The sequence below is a fragment of the Opisthocomus hoazin genome, chromosome 2 (genome assembly GCF_030867145.1).
Source record: "Opisthocomus hoazin isolate bOpiHoa1 chromosome 2, bOpiHoa1.hap1, whole genome shotgun sequence".
Taxonomy (NCBI): Eukaryota; Metazoa; Chordata; class Aves; order Opisthocomiformes; family Opisthocomidae; genus Opisthocomus; species Opisthocomus hoazin.
Window position 1 is genome coordinate 2616700 of NC_134415.1, and position 22806 is coordinate 2639505.

The 22806-nt window shown below is 49.9% G+C and overlaps 1 protein-coding gene across 2 annotated transcripts in view; it reads right to left on the reverse strand.

Moving 5' to 3' along the window:
* Window positions 1-215: 215 nt before the first annotated feature.
* The window catches only part of RPS6KA2 (ribosomal protein S6 kinase A2), a 293472-nt gene continuing 270881 nt past the window's right edge, over window positions 216-22806 (reverse strand). For both annotated transcript variants that reach the window (XM_075411804.1, XM_075411814.1), the window contains 7 exons: window positions 16689-16778; window positions 14708-14866; window positions 13193-13354; window positions 8896-8972; window positions 5577-5694; window positions 3615-3752; window positions 216-2687 (listed from right to left, as the gene is read on the reverse strand). In XM_075411804.1, coding sequence (XP_075267919.1) covers window positions 2562-2687; window positions 3615-3752; window positions 5577-5694; window positions 8896-8972; window positions 13193-13354; window positions 14708-14866; window positions 16689-16778 — 870 coding nt within the window. In that variant the 3' untranslated portion in view covers window positions 216-2561. The remainder of the gene's footprint in view (window positions 2688-3614; window positions 3753-5576; window positions 5695-8895; window positions 8973-13192; window positions 13355-14707; window positions 14867-16688; window positions 16779-22806) is intronic.

A 22806-nucleotide genomic window follows, 5' to 3' on the forward strand; every position in this document is an offset into this window, starting at 1 on the left:
TGTGGGTGACCCTGCTTGGGCAGGGGGTTGGGCTGGGTGACCCACAGAGGTCCCTTCCAACCCCGAACATTCTGTGATTTTGTGATATCAGGAGGGGATTAGAGTGCTTCTAATGGCTGTGAAGAGAAAGCAAATGGAAACAATGAAACATGAGCAGGAAATCTGGAGGGAGACAAAAACTGTACGTAATATTTACAGTGCTCTTTCTGCCCATATACAACACCGTTACACTGACCGTTAAAAATACATTTTGCTGAAACGGCACAAATCAGCCGGGCCCCCCCAGTAAATCCAGCCCTCCCTCCAGGACTCCATTACCATCCCTGTGCCCACCGTGCCCCCGCTGCCAGGGACGCACGGCCCGGCCAGGGCGATGGCCGTCGGCCACGCGACCCCCGCTGCCGCCTCGCCTCCGGATTCTGCTTCCAACCAGAGGGAAAACGGAAAGGCAGCAAAAATCTGCGGCTGAGCAGAGGCGAGCAGGGGGGCTGCCGCGTACGGAACCCCCCAGCACACACCAGTCCCAGCCAGTTCAGCCACGGCGTGAGGTTTCACAGCGTAGTTTATTCTAGAAAAGAGGAGGGCGTCAAGGGGAGCTGCCTCGCAGCAGCCCTCGGTGCGCAGCACGTAAACCTGAACGTTAAATACCGGCTTAAATTATTAAGAATAAATTTAAATTTAAAAATAGACTAACGCAAACCAACAAATCTCAGCCCACGTTGGAACAGAGCTAGTTTTAGGACACGTGTTGCCATAGCAGATGCCAACTCCGTGTTCCTTCGGATGCTCTGAGGCAAGGACCTGCTGATTCCTGTTCAGCACCGTGACACGCACACTTCTCAGCATGGAGAAATGACCACCATGTCCAGCACACGGAGCCCCACGCTCACGTTTTTCCTTTTTTCCCCCCCATCACAACAGAAAAAAAGCCAACGTGGCACATCAGCTTTCCCCACAAAGCATCGGAGGTGGCAAAATTTACTTGGAAAACAAAAATTAACCAAAGGAGTACAAAGAAGGATCCTGGTCAGCTGGTGACCACCGTAAGCCAAGATGGGTAAGAAAAAGAATAAAAAAATAGTTCGCATCCGGCACCGCAGATCTTGCTCGCTTTCTTTGAACTCATGGAACGAGAAGGAAGGTCCATTTTGCTGAGACCGTTTCAACAAAGTTTTCTTTCCCTGAACCTCGAAAATCCGGGTTTTAGGGTACAGAACTGTCGCTTTATAAGTATATAAATACACATGTACATATTCATATAAATATAAAAGCAGAGCATCCCGCCGTTTCTGCTCATAATTTATTATTATTAAAGCTTGTAACAGAGCTAGCTGGACTCTGCGGAAGCGGGCACTCTGCGGGCACGCGCGTGGCGCGGGGAGCAGGACAGCCAGGCAGGGCTGCGGGACGCCGGGTGACGGAGCCGGCTCGGGGACGGCAGCCAGGGACGGGCAGGGAGCCAGGACTGGCAACGGCCCCGCTTGCCCCCGTGCCGGCACGCTGACCCCCCGGAGCCGACGCCTGACCCACCCAGCCCCGCGCCAGCCCAGCCGCTCGCCCACCCTCGCCGGCACCCACCATGGCACCGGGACCACCCCTCGCTTTCAGAGGGACTCCCGGTTTGCCCCCCGAGGACGTGCACGCTGGCTCCCTTCGGCAGCGCTGCCCACCACGCCGCCATGGGTCCTTCTGCCCACTGTCCCCAGAGCCACCTGCACCGCTCCCCACCTCTGCTCGGCTCCCCTCCTCATCCTCCCAGACCTGCTTGCTGGCAGGGACCAGGCACCTTTTTCTCCCCTACTCACACTGCTCTGCATGAATGCTTTCCCACAGTCTCCTAAGACCCAATAATTTCCTCAGAGGAGCGAGTTTCTCGGAGGTTTTCTGGTCTCGAAGACCTCCGAGCAAGTCAGGGCTGGTGGCACGTGCTCCTGGAGCGGTGCTGGCTTCGTTCCGGAGAGGGCAGGGGCAAAGTGCAAAAGATTTCTTGAAATCAGAAGTTATTTCCGCCACCGATGGTTCTGTCTCCACGTCGTGTAGCACTTCTTTCAAGTAAGGTATTCTTCACGTGTCTCTCCAGCCTTCACTCTTCCTGGGGTGAGTGGAGATCAGTAGATGTCTACCGGTGACCAGCCGAGCTGCTTCATCACGACCCACGCTGGAACGGCTGAGAACATTCAAACCCCACTGCATTCCTCATAGCGAAAAGTGCTTTTCTTGAGAAACACAACGAAAACGGTGTTCCCATGGGACACCGCACGGACTCCAACCCAGTATTTCCTTGGGTGGGAAGGATGGAGCGCACCTACTTCATTGGGCTTCCTCTCAGGAAGGAAAAAGAGCTACTGGCAAAATTGGCACATCTTTGTGACGTTAAACTGGGAATCCTGGCTGGAATGTAAAAGAAACGACGGAGCGAAGGAGAGCTTGGCCTTGCGCTGGGCTTCTGCTAGTTCTGGAGGTTCCACGTGCAGGTTGTCCTCAATCGTTCTGCTAGCCGAGTGAAGATGAAGCTCTCAAACGATGAACTGGGTTTTCAGAGGGGCCCGCTGGGGGTACTGCTACAACCTGGTGGAGGTCAGTCTTTTCATGCCCCGCCGCTGAGCCAGGCTGGAGGACAGGACAGGCTCCAGCCTTGGTGCCTGAGGTGCCCGGTTTAAAGCAAAGTAAGTGGCTGCCATTGCACCCTGCGGAAGAGCGAAAGAGAAAAGAGAATTATTATTTTTTTTTTCTGCAGAAGGAGAACATGCCGGGCTGAATTTCAGTTCTTTGATGCTTTTCCCCTCCCCTTCCCTATTCAGTTCTCTGAGAAAACTGTGTCCGGCTCTGGGCTCCCCAGTTCAAGAAAGATGAGGAGCTACTGGAGAGAGTCCAGCGGAGGGCTACGAGGATGAGGAGGGGACTGGAGCGTCTCTCCTACGAGGAGAGGCTGAGGGAGCTGGGCTTGTTCAGCCTGGAGAAGAGAAGGCTGAGAGGGGACCTTAGAAATGCCAATAAATATCTGCAGGGTGGGGGTCAGGAGGACGGGGCCAGACTCTTTGCAGTGGTGCCCAGCGACAGGACAAGGGGCAATGGGCACAAACTGAAGCAGAGGAAGCTCCAGCTGAACATGAGGAAGAACTTCTTCCCTCTGAGGGTGACGGAGCCCTGGCCCAGGCTGCCCAGGGAGGCTGTGGAGTCTCCTTCTCTGGAGATATTCCAGCCCCGCCTGGACACGGTGCTGTGCAGCCTGCTCTGGGTGACCCTGCTTGGGCAGGGGGTTGGGCTGGGTGACCCACAGAGGTCCCTTCCAGCCCCTGCCAGGCTGGGGCTCTGTGATTCTGTGAAAATGGACACGTGTGGATGGCCTGCATGAAACGCTAACGTTTAGGCTGGCAGGCAGCGGGGGTGTCCCCGACTCAAAGCGGTGGGGAGCGCAGAGTCCCACCGGCTCATTACGGCACAGATGGACATTAAAAATATTGGGTGGGTGACAGGTCAGAAAGCTGTGCTGTTAATAGGGTGCCAGATGATATTTGGCCTCTGTGGCAAACAGTCTTCCCAGTTCCTCCATCGGTTTCCCCATTTACACGAACGACAGCCCGTTCTGCAAGGGAGGAGGGGGCAGGAGGTACCTTCACCAGGTGAACATCTTGTCTGCTGAGCTGGTTTTGGGACAGATACTCCCTGTTCACTATCCACGGGTGCCGCAGGACTTGGACGGCCGTGAGGCGCTGATGAGGGTCCACGTGAAGCATCTTTGACACGATGTCCTGGGTTTAAGAGAAGGAAAACAGTAAAAGGGAAAAATTAATTAACAGCAGTGCAGGTTTGACTCAGATCTTCCCCGTGGCAGTGTCACAGAATCACAGAATCACAGAATCACAGAATAGTAGGGGTTGGAAGGGACCTCTGTGGGTCATCTAGTCCAACCCCCCTGCCGAAACAGGGTCACCTACAGTAGGCTGCACAAGACACCCACCCTTCAGATATTTGTAGGCATTTATAAGGTCCCCTCGCAGCCTTCTCTTCTTCAGGCTGAGCACCAGCATGCCCCATGGAGAGAGGGATGCACTGCAGATATGCTTTATATTTTTCAGGTGTAAAGTCTGATCTTCAAAATTTTCAAGAGTAATGTTCAACCCTCAGTTGATAATCAAAAGATAATGTGGAGGACATTTGGCTTATTGAGTTTTAGTTACTGCTGACCTCACAGGGGTGATAGAAACTCCACCTAGAGAGGATGCCGTCTGGAAGTATCTCCTCATGGACTCCAAAGCACGCTTACAAGAGATGCTTGGAATAGAAATCTAACATTCAGGTGGCTAAAACTCAATAAGATCAGTTCCACCATGTCTGAACTTTTTAATTCCAAAACCGGACATCTGATAAAAAAATTGTGAGGCTCCTCAGGTGCTGGTAGCGAGATGAATACGTTACTGGGATTGCTTGCAGTTTTGCGGTGGGAAACATCAGTGGTCTTCCACTGGATACTACCAGTTGCTAAAACTGAAATCTCTTCCAGGAATCTCTAAATCCTCTACGGGTTTCTGATTAACGCCAGGCAACTGGAAGCTCACCAGCCTTCTACCTGTCTCACAGACCAGTGCACTGCTTCGTGCCCGAAAGCCTCAGCGCCGGGTGAATTTTATCTCCTGGGGTTGCAGTGCTTTGTGATAGACGGGCAGACTAAACCATGAACTGCACAGGAGGTAAAAATGCTGGTTGGTGAACTGCCTGCTCCTGGCCAGCTTCGAGGAGCATAAAGGTGATTCACCTGTAGACCATGAATTTGTGGCACTGACTACCCTACACTTCTTTTAAAAGCTCAGTTGCACCCAAAAAGAGTTCCGTGCTATTTAAACCTGAAGAGCATTCACAATTGATGGTGCCATATTATGCTTTAGTTGAACGAAATAAACTACCAAAATTCTCGACACGCTATTTCACACGATATTACACGTGGAATGACAGAAACATAAAGAAGGAATCTTTTATTTCACGAGGCACTGAGAAATAAACCTTCCAACTGAGGAGCTACTGGAGAAAGCTGAGGAGCTACTGGAGAGAGTCCAGCAGAGGGCTACGAGGATGAGGAGGGGACTGGAACATCTCCCCTACGAGGAGAGGCTGAGGGAGCTGGGCTTGTTCAGCCTGGAGAAGAGAAGGCTGCAAGGGGACCTTAGAAATGCCTCTAAATACCTGCAGGGTGGGTGTCAGGAGGACGGGGCCAGACTCTTTCCAGTGGTGCCCAGCGACAGGACAAGGGGCAACGGGCACAAACTGAAGCAGAGGAAGTTCCAGCTGAACAGGAGGAAGAACTTCTTCCCTCTGAGGGTGACAGAGCCCTGGCCCAGGCTGCCCAGAGGGGCTGTGGAGTCTCCTTCTCTGGAGATATTCCAGCCCCACCTGGACAAGGTCCTGTGCAGCCTGCTCTGGGTGACCCTGCTTCGTCAGGGGTTGGGCTGGGTGACCCACAGAGGTCCCTGCCAACCCCCACCGTTCTGTGATTCTGTGATTCTCTAAGTTTGCCACAATTCCCGACTGCTGGCCTGTTCCAGAGAGCAAGAGAAAAACCTGAGGAAGCGTTCACTGACCTTGGCAGTATCAGACACTGAATCCCAGTTTCCTCCTGTCAGTGCATATTTGCCGCTGCCAATCCTGGCCAGAATCTCCTCTGGGGTGTCGTCCGGTCCGTTTGCAAAAGGAGTGAACCTATTTAAAAAAAGAGAAAAAAAAAATACAACGTAATTTGCAAGTATATGATTGCCAGGATCTAGTGCTAACTGCCACCGACTACAACAGGAATTTAGTTCCCGAACGGACCACAGACATCGCTGCTTCGTTTTCACTCAAACCATCCAGTCCGGTGGCTCCTCACAGTAAGTTGTTCTCAAGAGAAAAAGATTGATTTCCTAATTGTTTTTTAAAATTTTTGCTCTGTTCTCATTTTTAAGGAATGAAGTGTTCTTTTTAAAAAATAGACAGGTTTTTACCTCTTTAATAGTTTTAACGCTTTAGTGCCAACAGAAGCACCTTGATAATGGCAAGAAAGGATAAAAATAATAAAGGAAAAAAATTAGGATCTGCAGCAGAAAAAAGGAGAAGGCAAATTTGCTCTTTATCATCTATTTCGCCATGCTTTGTTAACCATCACGTGCAGTTTGTTGGGCAAAACCAATGATCTGCCACAGGTTATTTAAAATCTTCCCTGTCCAGCCAGCAAGAAATCCCTGGTCACACACCCCAGGCTTCGTGCCACGCACAGGGGACACGGTTTTTGTCTTCAGCGAGGGACAAGCCATGAGATATCTGCAGCTGACTAACATCTACCAGGCCAAATTGTACCCGGCAATCTGGAGCAGCTGTGTCGGTTTAGCAGAAGGAGGTACCTGGGATTTTTATCCTTTCCCTTCCATCTATCTTTTCTCTCCCGAAAACTTGCCAGCTGGGTTTTCAGGTTGCTGAACAGCTGGCTTGGCCGCAGGTTCCAATCCCACCAGGTTTCTAATAGCACGTTTGATTCCTCGTGCTGCATTTTCTAATGTTCAAAACCACGTCAGCTTTCACAGGAGTTCAGCCCAAAGAAACACGTACTGTTATTGCCATCTCTGACTGTCCAGAGGGATGCACGAAGATGCCAAGGATTGGTGAAGGCTCCACAGTCTGTCACTCCCTGCGTCAACAGATCACAAGAGTGTGGGCAGCAGGACGAGGGAGGTTCTCCTTCCCCTCTACTCTGCCCTGGTGAGGCCTCATCTAGAGTACTGTGTCCAGTTCTGGGCTCCCCAGTTCAAGAAAGATGAAGAGCTACTGGAGAGAGTCCAGCGGAGGGCTGCGAGGATGATGAGGGGACTGGAACATCTTCCCTACGAGGAGAGGCTGAGGGAGCTGGGCTTGTTCAGCCTGAAGAAGAGAAGGCTGCGAGGGGACCTTAGAAATGCTTATAAATATCTGCAGGGTGGGGGTCAGGAGGATGGGGCCAAGCTCTTTTCAGTGGTGCCCAGTGACAGGACAAGGGGCAATGGGCACAAACTGAGGCACAGGAAGTTCCGTCTGAACATGAGGAAGAACTTCTTCCCTCTGAGGGTGACGGAGCCCTGGCCCAGGCTGCCCAGGGAGGTTGTGGAGTCTCCTTCTCTGGAGATATTCAAGACCCACCTGGACAAGGTCCTGTGCAGCCTGCTCTGGGTGACCCTGCTTGGGCAGGAGGGTTGGATTGGGTGACCCACAGAGGGCCCTTCCAACCCCTACTATTCTGTGATTCTGTCATTCTGTGATCCCAGGCTCGTGCTCTGGTCCTGGCCGGCCGAGCCCGCTCTGCTCATCGCGAGGGTGGGAGGAGAGTAAAATCCTGGTTGCAATTAAGAGTCACTTCCTACTAACTCTCCTCTGGTGAGGGAGAACAAGACCATCCCCAAAGGCAGCGGTGGCACCTCAGAAGCCAGCACTTCTCAACTGCTTGCGCTACTCTTATTTTCGCTTCTAAGTGCAGCAAAAAAGTGAGATACAAGTTAATAGCACCTGATGGCAAATTTGTGGACTTGTGCAACTGGTATTTCAGATTCAAATATATTTGGATTTTTTTTTTCGCATTTGAAAAAGCAGCATTTTGAATATAATCAGCTAAACAAACGTGACTGCGGGTAAGGTATTGATTTCAGTCTATGGATTCTGGTTGTGGATCACTGCAAATCTACAGCACCAGCCAAAGGGAAGCAGGTTTCTGGAGATCCCAGCAGGCTGGGAGCCTGCCCCAGAAAGTCACAGTATGTGTCAGCTAATGGTGAACACATTTGTGCCCAGGAACAACACAGATGGGATAGAAACTCCTGGCACCTCTCTATAATCCACGAGGCAAGAGACACGAAGAACAGAAAGGTAGGGTCCAACTCGTTGTTTTCTGTATAAATCCAGGAACGAATCCAAGCTCCTTGCACAGCTGAATGATCATGAAGCAGACTGAAGAGCTCTGAGAGGTCACCGAAACGTTTCAAGCTGCCCTTAGGTATGAGAAATGTGCCTAAATGTGCACACACCATCCCCTGCAGGCAGCACGAGAAAGGAAATTCAGGAGCCTGGTAACTCCAGGCTGGTTTTGCGCACTGTTTCCTGTTCACCCTGGTGCACCTCATTCCTGCCCTTCTCTGCCTATTTCAGTCTCTCTCTTTCTCTGGGTCTCCTTGTGTCAGTATTTAACTTCAGCCAACACGTTGGTAGGGTTGGTTTTTTTTTGCCAAGCACCCCCCAAAAGTTCCTGCTGCCTGCTGCTGCTCTTGCTGGTCTGTTCATTGACTTTCTGTCCTTTCTGCAGCATATTTCTCAAATAGCATCTGGAAACTATGTCTGGTTTGTTTGGGTTTTTTAGCCTTTAAGGGTGCTCAGATACCTCAATAACAAAAACAGCAGGAGAGGAAAGAAGCTGAAGAGAATACATGTATGAAAAGAAAAGAATGAATTAAAATTTTCTTTTCATACATGTATTAAAAGAAAAGAATGAAAGAAAGAATACATGTGTTAAAAGAATGAAAGTGAATGATATCATTCACTCTTATGGATAAGGTGAACATGACCTGGTTCTTGATACTCCTGCACCCCTCTCCCAGCGCAGGACGTTCCCCCTGCTGAAGCGGTGTGAGAGCCTTGTAGGAGCCCAGTTCTCGGTGCACGCTTACGGGCACAGGCTGCTAAACACCTAAAGAACTTGTCAAGTGCCAAAGACATTAACCCATTGTGGAAAAACGGATTCTAATTCTAGGTCTTGGCATCTATCTTCTCGCCTCGTGCAGCTGAGCACGCTTCCCACAGGAGGCCAGGCAGCTCGCTGCCTCTGCCCGGGACTCCTTTCTGGCTCCATTAGCGCTCACGTGCTGAGCTCACTGGAGACTGCTGCTCGAGGAAAACTTCTCCACTCACCCTGCCAACATGGTGTACAGCAGGATCCCCAAGCTCCAGATGTCACAGGCTGCATCGTAACCTTGGCGTTTGAGGACCTATGTGAAGGAAAGAAAGAGATGAGAATAGGTTAACCTGCATCCACAGAATCACAGAATGTTTGGGGTTGGAAGGGACCTCTGTGGGTCACCCAGCCCAACCCCCTGCCGAAGCAGGGTCACCCAGAGCAGGCTGCCCAGGACTGCGTCCAGGCAGGGTTTGAACATCTCCAGAGAAGGAGAGATGCCGTCAGCAAGTCTTTCTCTGACCTGCAGCCCCATTACCCAGGAGTGATCTCAGCTATCTGAAGTCCATCCCAGAAAAGACCAAGCCTTGCTAGGGAAAAACAGATTCAGAAAGCATTGCCTTGACAGATTTTACTAACGATGAGTGGTGAAGCAACCATCTGCCAGGTATGCTGCCGAGCGAACGTTTGCCCCCTGGAAAAAAAAAAAAACAAGGGAGAAAAAGCCGCATTCCCTCCTGGTGACAAAGCTGGAAAAATCCTCCTCTGCCTCTCCTGCACATCACACACACGTTCTCTGCCTGTCCTAATGGTTTCTGTTTCTTTAGTTCCTACGTTCATTCCCCCTCTGCTAATGCTAGTTTTCATGGGAAAAAACTTCTTTGCTGTTTGACAAACTCAGTTGCTTCTTTTGGGCCCCTCACTACCAGAAGGACACTGAGGGGCTGGAGCGTGTCCAGAGAAGGGCAGCGAGGCTGGGGAGGGGTCTGGAGAACAAGTCTGATGAGGAGCGGCTGAGGGAGCTGGGGCTGCTCAGTCTGGAGAAGAGGAGGCTGAGGGGGGACCTTCTCGCTCTCTACAGCTCCCTGACAGGAGGGTGTAGTGAGGTGGGGGTTGGTCTCTGTTCCCAAGTAACCAGTGATAGGACAGAGGAGATGGCCTCAAGTTGTGTCAGGGGAGGTTCAGATTGGACATCAGGAAAAATGTCTTCACTGAAAGAGTGGTCAGGCATTGGACCAGGCTGCCCAGGGCAGTGGTGGAGTCCCCATCCCTGGAGGGGTTCAAAAATTGTGTGGATGTGGCACTTGGGGACATGGTTTAGCAGGCATGGTGGTGTTGGGTTGGCAGTTGGACTTGCTGATCTTAGAGGTCTTTTCCAACCTATGATTCTATGATTCTTGCTTCACCTGTGAGACTGAATCCTCAGTGTTTCTCATTTGGTGTGGCCATTCTCATTGCTTTTTCATCGCCATCGCTGTCTTCCTCCAATAACCAAGGACAAACGACATCAAACCGGCGCAGCGATGATGTTTAGCGGAGCAGGGCATTAAGCAAATGCTTACACAGCCCCAGAATGATGGGCAGGCGTCGCTGCGTGCCGCCCTTCAGCCTGCAAGAACGCTGCTCGATAACAGGGACATTCACTCTGCGCCAGTGTCCAGGGAAAGCTTGGCTGGAAATTACTTCTTATCAACGGCAACTTTAGCCCTTGGATAACAACGGGATCCAGTGAGAGTTATCAGGTAGCGTCGCTGCTACTTGAAAATGTCTCCAGCAGGTCTGGTGTGACCGTGGTTAACGCGAGAACACTGGGCTGGCAGGAGCAACCGTTGGAAAGTTTGGCCAAAGAGAGTAGTGTTTGATCTGGGAGGCAGACATCATCCAACAGGAACAGGTCTTAGAAACACGTCAGTCAGGGAAAGAGCTTCGCAAAAGACGCACTGGTGTCCTACTCCAACGGATGCTGAAGAATTTACCACCCATGAAGGGGTCTAGATCACAGAATCACAGAGTGTTTGGGGTTGGAAGGGACCTCTGTGGGTCACCCAGTCCAACCCCCTGCTGAAGCAGGGTCACCCAGAGCAGGCTGCACAGCACCGCGTCTAGGCGGGGCTGGAATATCTCCAGAGAAGGAGACTCCACAGCCTCCCTGGGCAGCCTGGGCCAGGGCTCCGAAGTTGAAGGGATCTGAAATTCGTGCCTGAGCTGGTTCTTAGCTCCACAAATGGCAGGGCGTTGTGGGGAGAAACCTCCCCGGGGTTCATCCAGGTCTGATACCGGCTCAGATGTTTATCCAAAGCCCTTTTAGTTACAGAATCACAGAATAGTAGGGGTTGGAAGGGACCTCTGTGGGTCATCTAGTCCAACCCTCCTGCTGAAGCAGGGTCACCTACAGCAGGCTGTAGAGGACCTTGTCCAGGCGGGTCTTGAATATCTCCAGAGAAGGAGACTCCACAACCTCCCTGGGCAGCCTGTTCCAGGGCTTCGTCACCCTCAGAGGGAAGAAGTTCTTCCTCCTGTTCAGCTGGAACTTCCTCTGCTTCAGTTTGTGGCCGTTGCCCCTTGTCCTGTCGCTGGGCACCACTGAAAAGAGCTTGGCCCCATCCTCCTGACCCCCACCCTGCAGATATTTATAAGCATTTATTAGGTCCCCTCGCAGCCTTCTCTTCTTCAGGCTGAACAAGCCCAGCTCCCTCAGCCTCTCCTCGTAGGGGAGATGTTCCAGTTCTACAGGCTTTGATTTATTGGATTAGCAACGGTACGAGTACAGGCTTTTCTCCACTGTGACACGACCAGGGATGCGTATGGGTGTGAACGCTAATAAACAATCTCGTCGTTTCAAACGCCCAAATGGTAGTTCTTCACATGTTTTGGAGGAAAACTGTAAAAAAAAATAATCTTTATCTGAAAGGACTAGACGGCATCCGTCGGGGAAGGGCAAGGCTGAGTTCTCGCTCCTGGTGCAGGCTGGCTCTCGCTCCCTGCGCCCAGCACGGCTCGCACTAGGTGGCATCACGCATCTTCCTCTGGGATGGCCTTCCTCTGGGATGGCCTTCCTCTTCGCTGCCTTCCTCTCCCAACCCCAACGCCAGTGCTGCCAGAATACCGGGAATTTGGGGTGGGCCAACACGCCGTCCTTCCTCTGCCACGCTCCCCCGGCGTCCTCAGCTCGGTTGACTTTCCGCCGCCCGGTTCGGCTCCGTGGGCGTACGGCCGACGTCGCAGCGAACGCGAAAGTCAAGGCTAAGCTGGAGGGCAGCGTCGTATCGCAGGTAAAATGTGAAAGCACTTCGGGTTTTATGAAAGCTCTCTGCCAGTTCCTGTGAGGTTTCGATTCATCTCCAAGGTTTCCTGCATTAGCAGGACCTGTCCCACTCATCACGAAGGTCTGGGAGCGTGACTTCTGCCCCAGGTTCACATCAGAAGAGTCTGGTTGGAAACTGCACTGGGCTGGCATCACTTTTGATTAAAGACACGACACAAAATAGCCCATCATGAAAAAATATCTACACCTGTTTTAAGCACATTGTATCTGGGAGAAAATCTCAGTGCTTCAAGTCCTGCAGACATGATTATTTTCTTGGTTTAGAAGTTGAACTGCCGTGGTGCCACAGAACGTCTTTTACTTATTTTGAAAAATTTTAAACAGCTCATTCCGGTTTCTAAAATAAAAATCCAATGAAACAGCAATAAAATAACGAACCGATCTGTCCTGGCAATAGAAGATTTCTTTTCTGAAAAAAAATCTGCTTTGAATTTATACTGCCTTGCCACTGGTCTCAATTTAACAGTTTCTCCTTGTGATGCTGGAAGGCTGTGATTCCTCGGTCTTTTGATAGAGTTCGTGAAAGGACCACGTACAGAAAGGCCACCTCATTTTTCACTTCCCAGCTGCGCACCATGCAGATGAACATCGGACAGAGGAGGGTTATGGGGAGAAAAGCTTGCTGAATGATACCAACCAGGAGAAGGTGCTATTCCACAGCAGTCAGATGAAGTATTGAAAGGCAATAGTTTTGTATTTTCCTTCTAAGGACCGCAACAAGCAGAGGCAGACACACCTCTGAAGTTGTGCATTGCAAATACTGAAATTGCTGATAAGCCTCAGCTGCCAGAAATGGACAATGAATCACCCAGGAGATGAACCCCTCGCTCCATCATCCCAAGGAAGCAGCTGCGAACGGCTCTGGGCTCCAACACAGCAAACAGCCCGACCCGCCCGAAGAGCCGTGCCAACCAAACCCACTCCCACAGCCCCCGCCAGTGACGCAGACCCCCCTCTCCCCTAAAAAAAGGGTATTTAGCCTAGTCAGGAGCCAAATCACGGTCTACGTCAGTCTAAGATGAATATGGACTTCAGTCAGGAGAACACAACTGGCCTGATGACACCAGGAATAGGAAACTTATGGTAACGGCGTAAGTGCCAGCAGCCCGATTTCTGCTTCTCTTGTAAAGGCAGCGAGGAAGAGCGAGGGAGGAAGGCCTGCTTCCTCGGACACGCTCGTTGCCCGCGGCTGTGGAAGGCAGTCCTACCTCAGGGGCGACAAAGTTGGCGGTGTAGCAGGGTGTCATGAGCAGCCCGTTCTCGGCTCGCAGCTGCTTGGCAAACCCAAAATCGCAGATCCTGATGGAGTCTGGGTTTCCTGACTCATCCATGTAGAGGATATTGCTCGGCTTCAGGTCCCGGTGCACCACCTTAACGAGAAAGGAGTGAGTAACGAGTGAGGAGAGGAGGTCAGGGAGCATCCAGGCTTGGCTGCCGATGCTGGTCTGCTGCTCGAGGTAGGTCAAGAGCTCATGCCTCAAATATTTAAGTTTTGGAGAAAAGCTGCTTTTGCTTGGGGAAACAAAGGAAAAATAAAGGCTAAAGTCTCTTAAAATCAGAAAGAACAGGTTCAACGTGCCTCAAGCTGCTTTTTCTTGGGGAAACAAAGGAAAAATGAAGGCTAAAGTCTCTTAAAATCAGAAAGAACATGTTCAACGTGCCTCAAGCTGCTTTTTCTTGGGGAAACAAAGGAAAAATGAAGGCTGAAGTCTGTTAAAATCAGAAAGAACATGTTCAACGTGCCTCGTGACAGCCTCTGCTGGTGTATTTAGACGGGGGCTGCCGCTCTAAGGGGGGGGGACCCTTCCTGAGGGTGGGCAGAGGGGGCTGCTCCACCAACACCTCGCTGGTAGATGCTCCTGGAACCCAGCGGCCCTAAATACTCAGCTGGAAGGTGGAGAAGAAATTCCATCATAGGAGGAACATGTGTGTAAGGGTCTGGAACATGTGTGTAAGGTGAGTGGCTCGCAGCTGAAGGGGGGGATTATTTTTTTGCCTCGTTGCAAAATGTAGTCACAAAAACCCCTTCTGTAGGCACGCAGCTTCAAGTCAGCCAGACGTGCTGCGTTTCAGTGGCAGAAAAACAGCCTTTATTCCTTATAGCAAGACCGAAAAACTATCATGAAAACATATAAGCCCAAGCACAAAATGCACTTGTTTTAACCATGAAACAGAAAAAGCCGGCAATATTTGACTACTCATCCAAACCGCTTGTCCCTGAAATGTGGAAAAGCAGAGATTTTCAAACTGCTGAATACAGAGAGCTTGGATTTTAAAAGCCAGCTCTAACAGTACGTCAGAAAACTTTCCCATCAGCTGCTCAAACCGCCATTCCGTTCGGAAAGCTGAGCGTTTTATTTTCTACCTGTCTGCTGACTCAGCGAGCCTATTTTAACGGCTGTTAAAAGATCAGGTGCTGCAATAAGGACTGCGATAAAAAAGTCAACAACCAATATCTCAACAAAGTACATGAACTGGAAAATCAGTGTAATCTGGAAATGAAAATACGGCTTCAACGTAACTGCAGTTCAGCTGGGAAATGGCTAAAAAGTCTATAATTCTATGTCACAAACCAAATGTAATCATAAATATGGAGAAAGGGGTTTTTTTTGAGGGAAAAAAAGTATTTACATTTCAGAGAAGCAGAATCACAGCTCCTTGCTTTTTTTAAAAGTCGGATTTTAAGAACATCGGTATGGATATCCAAACAAAGCAGTGCTTACCCCCTGAGAGTGCAGGTAGTCCACGGTCCTGGTGATGGTGCAGAGCACAGCGCTGGCCTCCCGCTCCGAGAAACACTTCTGCCGAAGAATGCGGTCCAGGAGCTCGCCTCCCCGCATCAGCTCCATCACCAGGTAGACATATTTCCCATCGTCGTAGACCTGGAAGAGTAACAGAACAAAGATATGGTTTGGATGCATTAACTTGGTGACAGTTGGACCTTTAATCGCAGTTTTGGCTTGCTTGTAGGAGATGTTGCTAGAAGTCCAGCGGAGGGCTGCGAGGATGGTGAGGGGACTGGAGCATCTCTCCTACGAGGAGAGGCTGAGGGAGCTGGGCTTGTTCAGTCTGAAGAAGAAAAGAAGGCTGAGAGGGGACCTTAGAAATGCCTCTAAATATCTGCAGGGTGGGGGTCAGGAGGATGGGGCCAGACTCTTTCCAGTGGTGCCCAGCGACAGGACAAGGGGCAACGGGCACAAACTGAAGCAGAGGAAGCTCCAGCTGAAGATGAGGAAGAACTTCTTCCCTCTGAGGGTCACGGAGCCCTGGCCCAGGCTGCCCAGGGAGGCTGTGGAATCTCCTTCTCTGGAGATATTCCAGCCCCGCCTGGACGCGGTGCTGTGCAGCCTGCTCTGGGTGACCCTGCTTGGGCAGGGGGTTCGGTTGGGTGACCCACAGAGGTCCCTGCCAACCCCGACCATTCTGTGATTCTGTGATTCTGTGAAATGCACTTCATTACGCTTAACGACAGAAAAGGCAACTTTATAAAATGACCTGATCATCACTTTTTTTTCTCCCGTCCCGTAGCAGCTTGCTGCTTTGTCCCCACAGCAACGCAGCCGTCCTGATCTGCTGTCACGCCAGCGGCGCAGAGCAAGCTGCTGACAGCAGCCCGAAGTGTCTGCTGGCTCTCACCCAAGCCTCCTGCTCAGTCCCGCTCTCGCTTTCCACTTCTACAGGGCAACATTTGCCATTGCAAATATCAATATTTCCCTTTGACTCACTGTCAGCTAAATGAACTGTTGTACTCTTGGCCAAGACCTGCATCCAATGAGACCACGGAGTTTGTATTTGCAATTCTGGTGACTGTGTTGCTGGCATCAGCTGCGAGATGTATTTACCTTCATCACCAGCTGCAGGGGTTAAAAGACACGTTTTGTCTAAATGGGAAGATGGCCATTTTCATGTGTCATCCTATATCTGGACTGCAGTCATAGATGGTGTTATAGTCATCCAGGCTAGGTGTTTCTGGAAAGGACTATAAAACCTTTTATTGCATAGGTTTTTAGAAATGCTCTACTACTTAGGAATCAGGTGAGACTTTCCTGAGGGTATGTGATTAGAAATTTTTTATGTGCATCTCTAGGGTCTGAACCATAACGTACTGGCACCGTGTGGGCAATCCTAGGTGAGACCGCAGGCAGCGTAAGCAACACGCCTCTGGCTAGAGGTCAGCACTGCGTGTGAGCGTAGCGAAGACTCTTCTTCCTATGAAATGCTGAAGGAAGAGATATTCTTGTCTTCTCAGGCTGCTCGAGCAGAAGGGAAATACTCCCTGGCGTTAAAAAGCTAACGAGGGAGGCCCTCATGAGTGTGTGAGGTGTCCTCTTCCCAGCCAAAGGGCTACCACGGGTGGCATGGGAACAGCTGCGGCTGGCGATGGAGGAGCCCCTGCTCGGCGGCACCTCGCTCCGAAACACTCCGCGAGGGACGTCTCATGTCTTCATGCTTCGTTGTTCTCCAGCACGGCGGCCCTTTGGTTTTACCTACAGTTGGTTAGACAGTGACTGGAAAACGCATAACCCAACTGGTCTTTCCAACTGCTGTCCAGGAATGTGTGAAGTCGCCTTTTTTAACTTGATTTCAGTGGGTCTGCTTTTAGCTCCAGCCTTCAGCTGGAGAATTTTCCAGATACAGACTAGTAGGTGAGCCTGACCATGAGGTGAAAATCATTTAACGCTGAAGTACTCAAAGACTACTCACGTCTTTCAGAGTGATGATGTTTGGATGCTGTCCATATCGCAAGAGGATCTCAATCTCTTCGGAGGGGTCTCTCTTGCTCTTATCAATTATCTGGAATGAAAGAAGCACAGTGTAGCGAGATATGGGTTAGCAGCGCTAAGCACAAAACAAGCAACTTCTACAGTTTAAACAAATGAATATTTAAAATTCTTCTATTAATCATTATTCTAGGAGAGGACAGCTCAAACGCTGTGCAAATGAGTGCCACGCTGACTGTCTGCCAAAGCCAGATGGAGCAATAATTAGTTGAGATTCTGAAGGCGTAGGTCTGCATTTTGAAGCCTATAGGTCTGTGTGCCCGTAAATAATGGCAGTTACAAGAACCGTCATTTAGAAATCAATCAGCCTGGAGAGTTTTAAAATCACAATAGTTTTAAAATAACCTCTTTGATATGAGAAATGGGTATGTTCATATGACCGGCATTTGCTCGTATATCTGCTGATAAATGAATAGAAATTACTTGTCGGGTGGGTTTGTCAGAAATGCAAATGTTAGAGACATTTACTGTCCAGGGAGATCTTAGCTGAAAGTATTTGGTAGTCACTTGTCTCTGTGGGCCGTGGTGTAATGAACAAGAGAGTGGCCAGAGGTTGCATTTGGCCATCTGACCAAACCCTGCCCATCCCCAAGCCAGAAAGCAATCTGCTCTATAAATCACTTCTCTGTATCCAGCCTTTGCAGTGAGACATGAAAACTTTTTAGCCTGCTAGCAGCAGGTCTCAGAAGAACATCACAGCCGCTGCTTGGAGAGCATCATTGCATGGAAAGCCTGCTGTTAGAATCACAGAATGGTCAGGGTTGGCAGGGACCTCTGTGGGTCATCTAGTCCAACCCCCTGCCGAAGCAGGGTCACCTACAGTAGGCTGTAGAGGACCTTGTCCAGGATGGCGCTGGCTTCCCATCGACGCTCCTGTCACCTGTATTTGGGGTGCCAGTCAAGGAGCCTCGATCATTTGCCCGGTTGAGAGCACCGATTAATGGTTCTCAGTTTGCAGATTTGAACGATAAAATATCAAACAGAAAAGAGCTATAAAATAATCCAAGGGAGATCTCTGTATTTTGGCATCTCAAACGCAACTGCACAGGGAATGGCGAAAGACTCATTCTACCAGAAACTCATTAGGAGTAAAGTACCTTGGCGCAAACTTCCTATTGCTAGAAAACAGCAGCAGTACTTTTGAATAACAGGTTCACAGAAGAGGAACGGGTGGTGGTTTCAGAAATTCATAATTCCTTTATTGGCTTGGATTTCGAGGCTTCCAAGCTTAAATGGGGTTAGTTCTCCCTAAGAACTAGGCACAGAGTATGGATTTCAAACAGTTGTGTCTGCAGGGAAACAACTTCTTAAAAATCCCTTTTGTTAATGAGGATAAATACCTGGCAGCCTTGGCCCTTGATCATTTATCACTTAAATGCTACACATTTAAGTACATGTCTACAATGTAATCACAGAATCACAGAATCACAGAATGGTAGGGGTTGGAAGGGACCTCTGTGGGTCATCTAGTCCAACCCTAATGCATCAGCCATAGTAGTGCACACTTGAATACGTGCCAGAGGTTTCACAGTCATCATGCCAGGCATGCATTTGCACTGCTAACGACGGTCCATGGCTGTCCATGGTCAAGGTATGCATTTGAAGCCCCATCAGGGGTTTGATTCTAAATTAACAGCAGTGTGACAAGGTAAAGTGCAGCAGGGAGCTGATGCAGGCGGATGGCTATTCTCCACCTTTGAATAAACGAAGGGAAAAACTCAAAGGTGAATGGAAACAACGCTACTAATAATTACTCCTTAGAATAACGTCGTTCTCCCAGTTTAGGAAAGACGTTCTCAAAAAGCCAATGAAACCCTGATTGAATGGCTCCTCATAAATACAGGCACAGTCACTGAATGTGTCCCGCCAACATACAAAAGATCCTCAGGGCCACGTCCTCGGCTAAACTAAATCCAGCTCGTGTCAAGTTAGTGGAGGTACGTTAGGATCTGCCTGCCTTGTATAAACCAGCAGAATTCACTGCAGCGAGTATCACTACGACTGCGTGAAGTGGTCACTGTGGTCCTGTAGCAAGCAATATATTCCAGATTCCTCTTCTGTTGTATTTTCCTGTGAAACAGCCAGAGCCATGGAAAATTTTAAGCAACTATTAATAACTCAGGACTGTAAGTGTGTATATATATGGCCTAAAACAGTCCAAACCAAGAAGTCTCAGCTATTGACACAAAACTCAAAATAACACCAAAATAACATCACCTGAAACAGTCTGCAACTGATTTAGCAGCAACAGGAGCAGATGAGGGGGGTTGGAACTAGATGATATTTATGGTCCCTTCCAACCCAAACCATTCTATGATTCTATATCTAACACTTCTAATTCACATATTCTATATAAATCGCAATACAGTTCCACTAAATACATGCGCTTCTTGCTTTAATATGTGCATAAGCTGCAACACGGCTATTAAATGGACAAGCTGTCCTAAACCACCCAACAAATCCTCGGCAGGGCTGTGAAGGAGCTGCCAGATTGCTCACACGCAGGCCCTGGGCAGTCCATAGAATCACAGAATCACAGAATCACAGAGTCACCGAATCACAGAATCACAGAATAGTAGGGGTTGGAAGGGACCTCTGTGGGTCATCTAGTCCAACCCTCCTGCTGAAGCAGGGTCACCTACAGCAGGCCACAGAGGACCTTGTCCAGGCGGGTCTTGAATATCTCCAGAGAAGGAGACTCCACAACCTCCCTGGGCAGCCTGTTCCGGTGCTCCGTCACCCTCAGAGGGAAGAAGTTCTTCCTCATGTTCAGCTGGAACTTCCTCTGCTTCAGTTTGTGCCCATTGCCCCTTGTCCTGTTGCTGGGCACCACTGGAAAGGGTCTGGCCCCGTCCTCCTGACACCCACTCTGCAGATATTTGTAAGTATATATTAGATCCCCTCGCAGCCTTCTCTTCTTTACGCTGAACAAGCCCAGTTCCCTCAGCCTCTCCTCGTAGGGGAGATGTTCCAGTCCCCTCACCATCCTGGTAGCCCTCCGCTGGACTCTCTCCAGTAGCTCTGTCCGGTCAGACAGACCAGCACAATCTTTTTCCCCCCACAGCGAGACCCGGTTGCCCCCCGAGGTGTCGGCATCACGACACGAGCTGCCGCATCCCCAGAACGTTTGCAGATCATGCCCCAGCTTGGTGCCACAATGAGCTGCCGTAGAGTGCGTGCCTGGTGCTCCGTATCGAGCATGGGGGCTAAGGGAGATGTGTCCCGGGCTTGTGGTGATATTTGTGTTTTCTGCCCTTTGCCCCGGGCGTTGCTGCGTCCAGCACGGCGGGAAGGGATGCTCCAGGCACCGTGTGCGGGCGCAGCACGGCAGAGGCACGGCCCCGCGGCGGGAAGGGGACGGCGTTACTGAGAACGGGAAGGTGTCCTAGCTTTTTTGAGCTTTAACAACCACGGCACATGGGATTCATTCATGAAATGACATGCAGGACATCTGTGCCATCAGCCAAGGGCAGGAGACACGCGACGCTCACTCCAAAATTTGTCACACTTAAAAAGCCAACGACTGATGCTGATCCTGAGTTTTTTTAGCGACTGGGATTGTTCAGCCTGGAGAAGATGAGGCTGAGGGGAGACCTTCTCGCTCTCTACAACTACCTGACAGGAGGGTGTAGTGAGGTGGGGGTTGGTCTCTTCTCCCAAGTGACCAGCGATAGGACGAGAGGCAATGGCCTCAAGTTGAGTCAGGGGAGGTTCAGATTGGATATTAGGAAAAATTTCTTTCCTGAAAGAGTGGTCAGGCATTGGAACAGGCTGCCCAGGGCAGTGGTGGAGTCACCATCCCTGAAGGTATCCAAAAAATGTGTAGATATAGCATTTCAGGACATGGTTTAGCAGGCATGGTGGTGTTGGGTTGGCAGTTGGACTTGATGATCTAAGAGGTCTTTTCCAACCTATGATTCTACGATTCTACAATCTTCCCAGACAGTGATTTGAAGGAGCTTCAGCGTGAGCAGGGCAAGGCTGGGGTGAGAAGATGGTACCTTAGTGCCATCAGCAGCAGCCAGGGAGACAGCGCTGGGAGAGTCCCAAATCACCGTGAACACCTCTTCTGCCATCCTACATGTTTATCTACACATACATTCCCCTTCCTGGAGCGGGTCAATGCCAAAATATATGAAGCAGCCTCAACCACCCTGGGCTTTCCCTTGGTGAGGACACAGATGTCGTCCAGGCCAGGTCTCCTTTCCAATGGGCTTTGGTCGGCAGTGAACCACTACCAGAGCAGACACCCACACCGGGCACTTGGCTTTCCATTTCTGTGTTACCATTTCTGCTTCCTGCTCCTGCTTTGGAGTTTAACTGAGCTCTAATTTTCAAAGATCAGCTCTACTGTCAGTCCAGCGCTGCGTACTGAGGGGTTTTAGCTCTGTCCACTGCACCAACCAGCGCTGGTTGTGGAGACCGGACAACAGCGTATGTGGCACTTCACACCCACCCAACGTAGCAGTTGGGTATGGTCCTCAAAGCCGTTTTAATATAACATCTGTCAGAGCTGTGTTTTCAGGCTGCCCAGAGAGACCCTATAAGGACGGCCCGTTGCTGGCCACCCTGCTCCAACAAGGGCCAAAGGCTCGGGATTGTTCCCTACCTACACACTGGAAGCTGCAACGCTAGGAATTAAAAAAGTATTTAGTGTTACAGATATGGATACAGGAACTGCCATGCTCCCATCAGACTTCCTAACAGCATGTGATATGGTGCCTGCTCTTGCTCAGAATTACTATTATTCATAATCAGTTATATTTTTTTGCTATTTAGTAGATTTCAAGCTCTACTGTTGTATTCTGGCAAGCTAAATATGTCCGCCTGAATTTGAGGTAGGCAATGACACTCTTAAACCGTGATTAAAAGCTAAGCAGAACTCTGTAACTTCTCAACATTTCTTGTGGTAACGAAGAGCATTTTCTACCCTGGTCGGTCTGTTCCCTCTGAGAGGCTGTGTTTTGCAGGAAGACACTCTCTTCTCTGTTCCTCTCTGTGGCAGCCCAAGGAACCTCCTGCCGCTCTTCCTGCGCAAGGAACGATGCCTTTTCTTTAGGAAACGCATTCTGAGTTGAACTCAGCTACAGTGTAGAGATAAACACCCTCTGTTACAGAATTAAGAAAAGATTTTCTTTCCTACTGGTCCTGAGGTTTTGAGTACTATTAACGATGCTGCTTTTCTATGTCTCTCTGTAGATGTGTGGTGAAGAACACCAACTGAGAAAGCCACCATAATGTATAAATGTTTTCTGCCACTGCAGAAAAGCTAACATTATTTAAAAGGACATCGTATAATCTTACATTTAAGATGTCTCCGAGGAGAACTACTCCAAGCCTGATCGTTTCCGAGGGACTATTTGCTGTGCTATTAGTTTTGGTTAGCTCCAGAGATTCATCCCCTCCATCCACGCTTAAATATTTCGGGAAAATAGTGAATATTAAAAGGAACAGGCCTAATTTGCAACACTTTTCTGAAATAAGCGCTGGCCATCAGACCAAGCTGTGTGGGGCAGACGTTAGGCTTTCCGTGCACAGCACGCCCGCTCGCTGCCAGCGTTTGCCAACTGAGCACTCCTAAGCTGTCAGCTGGAACTGTGGCACTTATTAATTAGCATTTATACACAAAACATTAAATTTTGTTCCAACAGCACCCGTGAAACCGAAAGGCTCGCTGTAGCGAGACGCCCGCGGTCCCGGAGGCAGAACGGCTCGGGGGGAAAGGCTCTGCGCTGTGCTCCGTCTGCTCTGCTCAGCCCTCGGATCAGGATGATGAGTTTTCAGGCCGTTAAATGACGGCAGCGCTGCTCCCACCTCCTTTCACAACAAGCTTCAGGGATGGAAACCAGTATATCATGTTCAGATATTGCATCAAGATGGAAGACAAATGCAAGAAACGGGGTTTAAATGGCCCCGAAAGAGAAACAGAGCCACAAAGGGCCAAATTCTGTCCAACATACTTAGGTTATTGGCAAGCAAGCTAGAGAAGAGAAACATGATATTACTAAGCTGTAGGAAAACTGCTGCCTGATCCCAAGTCT